Source organism: Branchiostoma floridae, chromosome 1 (assembly GCF_000003815.2).
Source record: "Branchiostoma floridae strain S238N-H82 chromosome 1, Bfl_VNyyK, whole genome shotgun sequence".
NCBI lineage: Eukaryota > Metazoa > Chordata > Leptocardii > Amphioxiformes > Branchiostomatidae > Branchiostoma > Branchiostoma floridae.
Window position 1 is genome coordinate 13,242,056 of NC_049979.1, and position 8,750 is coordinate 13,250,805.

Genomic DNA, 8,750 nt, shown 5'->3' on the forward strand with positions numbered 1-8,750 from the left:
TATTTCGGTAGCTTTCATCCTTTATTAAGGTTATTACGGGTTATTCCGGGTTATTCCGGGTTATTCCGCTAAATACCCGGACCCGTCAACGCTATCGCAAAATGAACCGTGCGATTTAACGACAACTCCTCAAATGTTACATGACCAGTGTTTTACTGCAAATCAAGAAACATTTTCCTTTCCTAGACTTTGCTAATGAGCGCTGCAATGTTTTCTGTACGAGTAGAGGTCATGGATAAACAGTATTCTTACAACGTTTATTTGAAGGGCTAAGAAGGGCTGAGAATTGTCGTAAAAACGCACGGTACATTGCGTTTATTTGAAGGGCTGAGAAGGGCTGAGAATTGTCGTAAAAACGCACGGTACATTTTGCGACCATAGCAGACCCATCCAAGGACGAACCATTAAACCGGGCACAAAGCCGGGCGCCTTCGGCGCCCCGGCAAAAATCAGCCATGTGATTACACTTCCACTACGATAAAACATGATATGAAATCAGCAGATTTTGATAGAGAAGCAAATTTAGTTTCACAAATTGCTAAGAAGATTTCATTTTCTTCCTTGCCTGGAACTGACTAGTTTTGGCCTTAACTGACTTCACCAGCATGTCTAGGGATGCTTCTTGACTCTTAGTCTGTTCCTTTGCTGGATCAACTTTTTTCTCTGTTGGCACTTTCCTCTTCTTGCCCTTTGCCCTTCTGTGTTGCTTCTCTGTGAGGATGGCGTCCATGGCTTTGGTTTTCTTGTAGCCAGGATCGGAGGGGTCGATGTTGTACAGATGGGAGGAGTACACAGCCTCAAACCTGGGGTCCTGCACATCAATCTGGTGGGGGAACAACAATGTCAACCATAATCCAACCATACTAATAAAATGTGACAAAAGTCATTTAAATTCAAACTTACTTCCTTGCAGAAAAAGATAGTCACTAGTGTTCTCCTCAAGTGATGGCAAGCCTATAACATAATAAGGCACAAAGTTTGCCACTAGATATGGTTGGTTACTGGTCTGTACCTCAAAGTTGTCCTCCAGCTTTGTCCCTTGTTTCTCTGTTGTGTTTCTGTCCTTCTTTTTCTTCCCTTTCTTCTTCTCGTCAGCCTGGGTCTCGGCTTCAATGATGTCCTTCATGTTGAAGTGCCGTTTGTTGTCCTCTCCATCCATCATCAACAGCTCTAGCTCAGCCTGCATGGTTGGGATTTACAAAATATCATAACAGTCGAAGCATATCAGGTGAACACAGTGGAAGTGAACCAGTTTGTGTAGCACTTGGCCGGTGATTTAAGTGGCTTTTATAACTTTGTACAAGTACAAGAGGGCTGTGTGTCAAATCCTTCATGTGTCACCATGCCAAAATTGCTCTTGAGACATACAATGGGTAAGCACACACGGAAGTCTGCAGGAAAAGTTTTCACATGGAATGATACGAAACTAGATTCATCCTTTCCTCACCTTCTGTTTCTCCTCCTCAGGGGTGGGCTCCTCCACTTTTTTCCTCTCTCTCTTCTTTCTCTTCTTGGACTTGTCATCTGTAATCAAAATGACTTCACTAAGGCCATCATGAATGAAATAAGATGACTGGCAAACAAAGCTAATCATGACCTGTAAGTTTGTAAGCCATTTAGAAATACATGCAAGACAAAACTGAAACTGAAAAAGTATATAACAGGCCATCTGACAAGCAAAGGAAAGTGACTGTTCTCCTCTCCAGTCGTTTATACCAACACTATGTTCCACAGTCCTTACCAGTCTGTAACTTCTCGAGCTCCTCCTTGAAGTATTCATCCCCCAGGTCCACTCCTGCAGGTAGGTCCTCCTCACCTGACTCCTCAACCTCCTCAAACTGGGGAGGGACAGATGGAGGGAAGAACACAGGAATGGATGAACAACACTTGTAGAGACAGACAGGCATGAAAATGCTTAAAAGAATGCAGGGAGTACTTTGTACATGTTGAGGTACCTTGTTACCTATCAAAGATCCTGGATATTAATCAATTTCTGTTGTGTAAACTGACAATGAAGTGTGTGCAACAATGTCACACCCATATACCAGTGTTTCTTAAGCAGTGTTGCACTGAAGTGAAAACTTGCTCAAACCTTTCTCTCCTCCTGTATCTTCTTCAGTTCCTGCTTCCTTTCTCTCTTCTTTTGTTTTTTCTTCTCCAGGTACTGTTGCCAGGGTGTGCTCTTTTTGTCTTCTGTCTTCTTCTTCACAAGGTCTTCTGCCTTCTCACGCAGACCTGGGGTGCATCATGACAAAGTATTCATCAGACATTCCCACATTTTCTGTAGCAGGGGGATTTCATCTTTACCTTTTCTTCTGTGTCCTAGAAGTATTAGTCATAACAGCCCTTTCTTTTACACAGCAACATGTTGTCTGCTGTAAATATCTGAAACAACTACACAGTGCTAAAACCCCTCCTGCCACTGATTCTTATTGACCAACATAAAATACCATGCTATCTTCAAACCTATCTTAGACCTTAGTGTAAATGTTTTTCTTTAGGTCTTCCACTGTAAATGCTATGTTGTTTAACATGCAAATATAGGCAATACTGTAGACACAACTGTACCCACCAGGCTCCCATGTCACCTCCATCTCCATGTCTTTCTCAAACTCTGTCTTCTCTTCCTTCTTATCCAGCCCCAGCAGCAGAGCACGGTACTTGGCTATCTGGTCTTCATCCTTCATCTCCTCCTCTTCCTCTTCTTCTTTCTCCTCCTCATCACTAGATGCACCAATCAGATTAGCCAGGCCTTTATGGACAAATCAGAGAGCAAGTTTAACTCTGGAACTATGGTGTGAAAATGGAGAAGCCTGATATCTTCAAATTCAGGAGTGACATAAGACATAGTTGAGTACAAATAGTGAGGGACCATGTGAGGTAGGTCATACTCACTGCTTAAACTTGTGAACTAACAAGGAATCAGTCAGTTCCTTCAAACACCTCTCTAAACAAGACGTAATATCCACCTAACTTAGTCTATGAATCTATTGTTTATGCACTGTCAAATCTTTACTACAAAGTCCATCTCATATTGAGTTTGACAGTATATTGTTTATATAAGCTTCTCTGGAACACCATGTCCTTACCTGCATCTTCCTCTCCACTGGATGAAGCCAGGTACTCTGTCAGGTCAAGTTTGTCGATGTCTTCTTCCTTGAACTTCCTCATGGTCACATTGAGCCGTTCCTTGTTGGTCTCGTCCCATGTGAGTTCCACGCTGGTCTGCTGCAGTGCCGTGTTGAAGAACACGGAAGGGTTGTAGGTCGGAGGCACGTCTGTGGCCACCTGGGTCGGCTTCTGGTCATCAAAGGTCATGTCATCTGGGATAAATCTTGAAAAGAACGAGGGGTTATAGTTTTATGTTACAACATATGGCTTCTTTTGGGTACAGAAGGCCGCCGTGTTTTACCCAGCTTCAACTTTTGCTTGAGAAACAAAAGAACAGGAACACAAAATATCTCAAGATACATTAATCAGAAGAAAGATTTTCTCTTAAAAACACATCAGATAAATCCTGACCTGAGGTCCATCCTGGCTGCACTCAGCTCAAACTCGATCCCATCACACTGTTTGTAGATGGCAGCAGAAGTCTGTACAGAGTCACACTCCACCACAGCATAGTAATACTTCAGTCTGTTCAGCTGGTACCTGCGCAGTCTCTCTGTACTGTACTTGGAGCCCTGGTTACCACAGTGTAAAATGTCATTTAGGTAAGGCTTCAGACAACTTTATGTAACACAGTATCTTATAATTGGATGTATGCTGGAGACATATGTTGAACACTGAACTGTGCGGTTGGAATTGACTCCAATATTTTGAGTACTGTATTCTGGTATCCACATAACGAGGTGAGCTGAATCCACGAGGATGACTTTGCATGAAATGGATACACAACATAAGGAAAGACCTGCTCAACCTACGCAGTATCAACCAGACAGGCATCTGGCAGGCTACCATCAAGTCACCATATCTATGTGAAAGCACATTTAACCCTTGTCCTGATGGGGAACAAATGATAATAAACTGGGTGGTGAATGAGTGTGTAAGTGAGCTAAGTCATATTGAGGAATCAAGATACACACTTGCTCTGTTTCATTCTCCTCTTCATGGTTATCATCTCCCCCTAGCAGTTCAGCAGGTCCTTGCAGGTCTTCCTCCTGTAATCGCTTGCCACCGTACTCAGATGGGAATATCTGGTGGTTAAAAGGGAAAAGAAAACATCAGTTGAACACTGTCAATGTTTGATGACTTCAGACATTAGAGCAAAGGCTTTGAATCTGACAATGGCTGGTATTTATGCATAGTCTTTTTTTTCTTACTCAAACTTAGAATATCTATATTAGCTTACTACATGTTTTGTGATCATGCTTAGTTTGCCTTTTTGCCTTTCATCCACAGTATCACCTTTCATCCTCTCAATCAAAGCTATTGTTAAGTCTACCAACAAACATAAATCAAAACAAGTTTTACATGCACAAGGAAAAGTAGCATACTGCTATGTTTTATTTCTAAAACAATCTTGATTCTTGAAATAGAAGACTTAGACTCAACATCACTTCACAAGGCCATACAAGCTTTCTCTGCCAGTACCTTAACAGACTTGACCACTCCTCCTGTGGGTTTGAATGAGTTAAAGACCACCAGCAGGTCCACAGCCTTGATCCTGTCCCAGTCCATGTTACACACTGCAAACCTGCAGGTGGGCTTGTCTACATTCCAGAGAATACAACACTGGTCAGGACAAGTCAGCCACATTAGGAATACAAGTCTTTAGCAGACAAAGTTGTCGCTTTCTGTCTATAGAATAGAACGAGCAGTACTTCACATTGTATGCTTAGAGTTACCACTGAAAAAAACTAATCTAATAGGGGTGGAAAAGGGAGGGGTTTACTAGTAGGGAAAAGCACTATTTCAACCAAGTAACTAAATAACATGTTATCAACAAGGTCAAGGATGATACAGATCAGAATTACCTAGACAGTATTACCTCCTTTTACGTGAAGTTATGAAGGCCTATGCATTAAGACAACATGAGGTACCATAAGTAAACATTCCAACACTAACCTGTCGTAGGGGCAGATTTGTCCAACTCTCCCCACTCATGTTCTGACTCCTCCTCATCAAACTCCAGCTCAGAGTCAGACGAGCTGGTCTCCATGTTCCCTTCACCTCGAGCCAGATCAACCTTGGGTCCCTCATCCTCATTATCACTGCTGTCATCATCATCAGACTCATCATCACCAGTGTCATCTTCTTCTTCATCATCATCTTCCTCCTCCCCTCCCTCCCTGCTGTCTGACTCCAGCTTTCTAACTTTCAACAAATCTTCCCTTCCTGGCTGATCAAGTCCACTGTCACTGCCTGTTGTGAAACACATTGGTTATCTACATGTATATTAACATTTAGGTTGCACTGGAACTGGAAGAAACTGTTACATGATCCAAAGATATAGTTTGATGTCAGTGTGTATTTTTCTAAACAGCTTTGACATCTTTAAAGGGATCTTTGCATTCAATGATAAAAATTACAAGATAAGCTACATGAGTAAGGTTGTCTTGCATACTTCTTTAAATGTAGTGACCTACAGTAGGCATTTTTGGATATGATCATACATGTGGAACGTTACACATGCTTACCTGATTCACTTTCTGTTTCATCTCCAGAACTTTCCAGGTGGCTTTCTTGGTCCTGGTCTGGGATATCACTGTCTGATATTTTCTGAGCAGTTCTCTCACTACTTTTAGTGATCTTAGATGTCATGCCTGTCTCATCTCTTGATTTGTTCTGAGCTTCCATTTCTGTCCTTGATTCTGCTTTATTCTTTGATGATTTCTTCTTTTCTGTCCTTTTGGACTTCTCCATTTGAACATCTTCTTCACTATCTTCCTCAGAATCTGAACTTGACATCTCATAGAATCTCCTCAGGTCCTCCTTAGATGTCCTGTTGATGGGACGTCCCCGCTTGTCCACCTGGTACTTGACCTTGAACCTTTTGTCCTTAAACATTCCCTGGAAACGCTTATCGACCTTGACCTTGCGCTCATGGCTGGGCACCGTGCGGAAGCGAGGGTCTTTGGGGATGTGGGAAAAACGACTGTCTTTCTTCAGATCCTCCATGGTGAATCTGTTCCTTGGTGTGTGCTTACTGTGTGACAACATCAGGTGAAAGCAACACTGTTTAATCATAGAGGGAGCATGACAGCTTCTATAACTTACTTGTTGACAGTATTTTAGAATAAAACTTTGAAACCTAAAATGTGACCGTCCACTAGACGCCACCTGTCTCATAATTTGGATTAGGAAATATCGTTCAGAATAGTTGGGTGAAGGTTGTTTCCAATGGGAGCCCACTAGTTAGAAACCAAGTTTTAATGATGAAATATTATTTTAGCTGTGGCAACCAATGCAGGAATATCTCTTGCTGTCTTGCTCAGTAATTGATGCATAAGCACATTCACCGTTCTGATTACATACGTGCAGCAACAGGTATTGTGGGTACTGTAAATGCATTTAAGTTTGTGGGGGTTTACTTTCACAGTAGCGGGAAAATTGAGAGTTGTCGGTGGTTTTAAGTTTGCGGTAGCACCATAGACTATAATGGAAAAATGTTCGCGGCAGTTTTAAGTTTTCGGTGAAGTGGTCACTAAGAAACTGTGAACATGAAACCACAATGAACATTTCTGCATTTACAGTAATATGTCAAATATGAAGGCCCCAGAGACATAAACAAAGCACGTTTGGACATTTTTATGCATGCTGAGACACTGGTCGAAAACTGTTTACAAGTTAGGGGCCTTTACCTTTGACATATTAACCACAACTCCGGTTGCTGCAAATACCTACAGTACATGAAAGTGTGACAGACAGTATAAGACAGCAGACAAAAGACAGCAAGAAATATTCCTAAAACGATCGCCACGGATAAAGCTAGACTTTATAGTAAGTCAACTTAATGTAGCGTATTTTCCTATAGCAGAGGTTAACGTTAACGTCTTACGTCAACACCGGTACACCTGAGCAAGGCTGCACACGCACCAACTGAACTACCCCCCTCCCCAACGCCCATGCCTAGCTTCACTCCCCTGCTTCTATCTTTAATAGAGCGAATGCGTCGACGTTCCGCAACTGCCGATAGGTTCAGTAAACTTACCAGACTCCACTTTAGATATAAAGGTTCACAGTGCTATCTAGGACTGGCAAAAACAACGGAATCCTTCCCACACACGTGTGTACATCTTCAGCTCACCCAACTTCTGCTTACTTCCGCTTCCGGTAGACCTTTTGTGGCATACCCACAAGTCTTTGCGCACCATAGGCGATCGCAATCAAACCGTATACAATGTACTTGCTATTAAATCAAACAGGAAGGAAGAAAAACAATTCTTTTGGTTAGTACCAACGATGGTAGGTTCTGTCCGTCAGTCGACAGAATATTTGACATCGCTGTATCCAGTAATAGATGCACATTTGTTAAAAGCCGCAAGAGGGGGCTCGTGATATGTGAAGTACGAAGTTTGCATATACCGCCATGCCACCTGTTCTTGCCATCTGTCATCGGTTGCCTGTCAGATTACCAAGAAAATGCTGTCAACAGCAATCAAGGAATGAAGTGAAAATATTTCCCCAAAGCGCATGTGCCTGAGCTGAGCAACAGAGAAAATTTCGAGGGCTAAACATATATGAATATATTACTCTTCTTCTGATCGTATATTTGTCCGTACTGAAGTTTCTTCCTTCTATTATAAAAGAAATCTGACGATCGACATTGCAAGGTCTTGTGCTATCTTTCTGGGCTTTCTGGTGGATATGACTGTAGTTATGCTGCCATTCGTTCTAAAGGAAAGGACAGGCGGTGCAAATTAACACTATGTCCTGTACTGTGAAGCTTGTTAACGCTTATGCGTGCGCATCAGTATTCCTTCTCATGTCTCCGCATATTGTATTGACAGTATCAAATTTACGAATGAACCCAATTAGTTCCTAAGCTGGTTCATTACCCCGGGGGAAAACGGCGTAGCTTTGACAGCTATCCGGGGATAAACTCGGGAGTGATGAGCTGTGACACGCTTGGAGTGGTCCTCAGGTAGAGCCAAGCGTTCTGACACCGCGAATCACCGACAACTCGTTGGTCCTTAACTTAATGGAGGTTTCGTCTCTCTGATGGTGAAATGATAGATACGTTACCGTAGGCTTATTCCTTGTCGCAGTAAATCGGTGTTTTTATGATACCTTACATCATCGCTTGGGGGGATTTTCAGGCTTTTATAGGACTTCACAGCCGAGTCGGACGTTATGTAAAAGACGACCTTTAAAACAATCTCAGTTCGCTAAACGTGTTTACTCTACTAGTAGTAGCTGTAGATAAATGAAACCTTTTCAGAGTCAGCTGGATAAAAGAATGGGGAGAAAATTCAATTCTTGGAACATAATTGGAGCCCAGAGCAACTCCGGATATCTGTTCATGATATAAGAGTTCCACATTCCACGAATGCTTGAAGTGGGTTTATGCCTGCTCCCGGCTACGAAACGGAATGTTGGATCGAGATAATTTTCTTACTTGTGAGCAAGAAACATTTAGCTAACTAGCTGCTATTGGTGTGATAGCGGCGTAGAGTCTCTTGTCCTTTTGTCCGTGTTTAGGAAGAATGGAGCGTCTGTACTCCCTTGGTTACATAAGGTGTCCTGTTTCTAGGACGCTCACAGGGACTTTACTTTACTTCGTGACTTTGCCTGACCTTCAAGTTCCC

The 8,750-nt window shown here is 42.4% G+C and overlaps 1 protein-coding gene across 2 annotated transcripts; it reads right to left on the bottom strand.

The window, feature by feature from the left end:
- Positions 1–536: 536 nt before the first annotated feature.
- Positions 537–7,334, bottom strand: LOC118422003 (ESF1 homolog). 2 transcript variants are annotated; one of them, XM_035829509.1, is made up of 13 exons: positions 7,154–7,334; positions 5,640–6,148; positions 5,068–5,364; positions 4,594–4,712; positions 4,086–4,196; positions 3,523–3,683; positions 3,090–3,334; positions 2,573–2,752; positions 2,093–2,235; positions 1,742–1,838; positions 1,448–1,524; positions 1,013–1,180; positions 537–823 (listed from the first exon to the last, which is right to left on the bottom strand). In XM_035829509.1, exons 2-13 carry the CDS (start codon positions 6,118–6,120, stop codon positions 539–541), a joined length of 2,364 nt encoding a protein of 787 aa, XP_035685402.1. In that variant the 5' UTR covers positions 6,121–6,148; positions 7,154–7,334; the 3' UTR covers positions 537–538. The 2 variants fall into 2 exon arrangements, with proteins under 2 accessions (XP_035685402.1, XP_035685410.1); XM_035829517.1 differs by lacking the exon at positions 7,154–7,334 and adding an exon at positions 7,001–7,024.
- Positions 7,335–8,750: the final 1,416 nt, after the last annotated feature.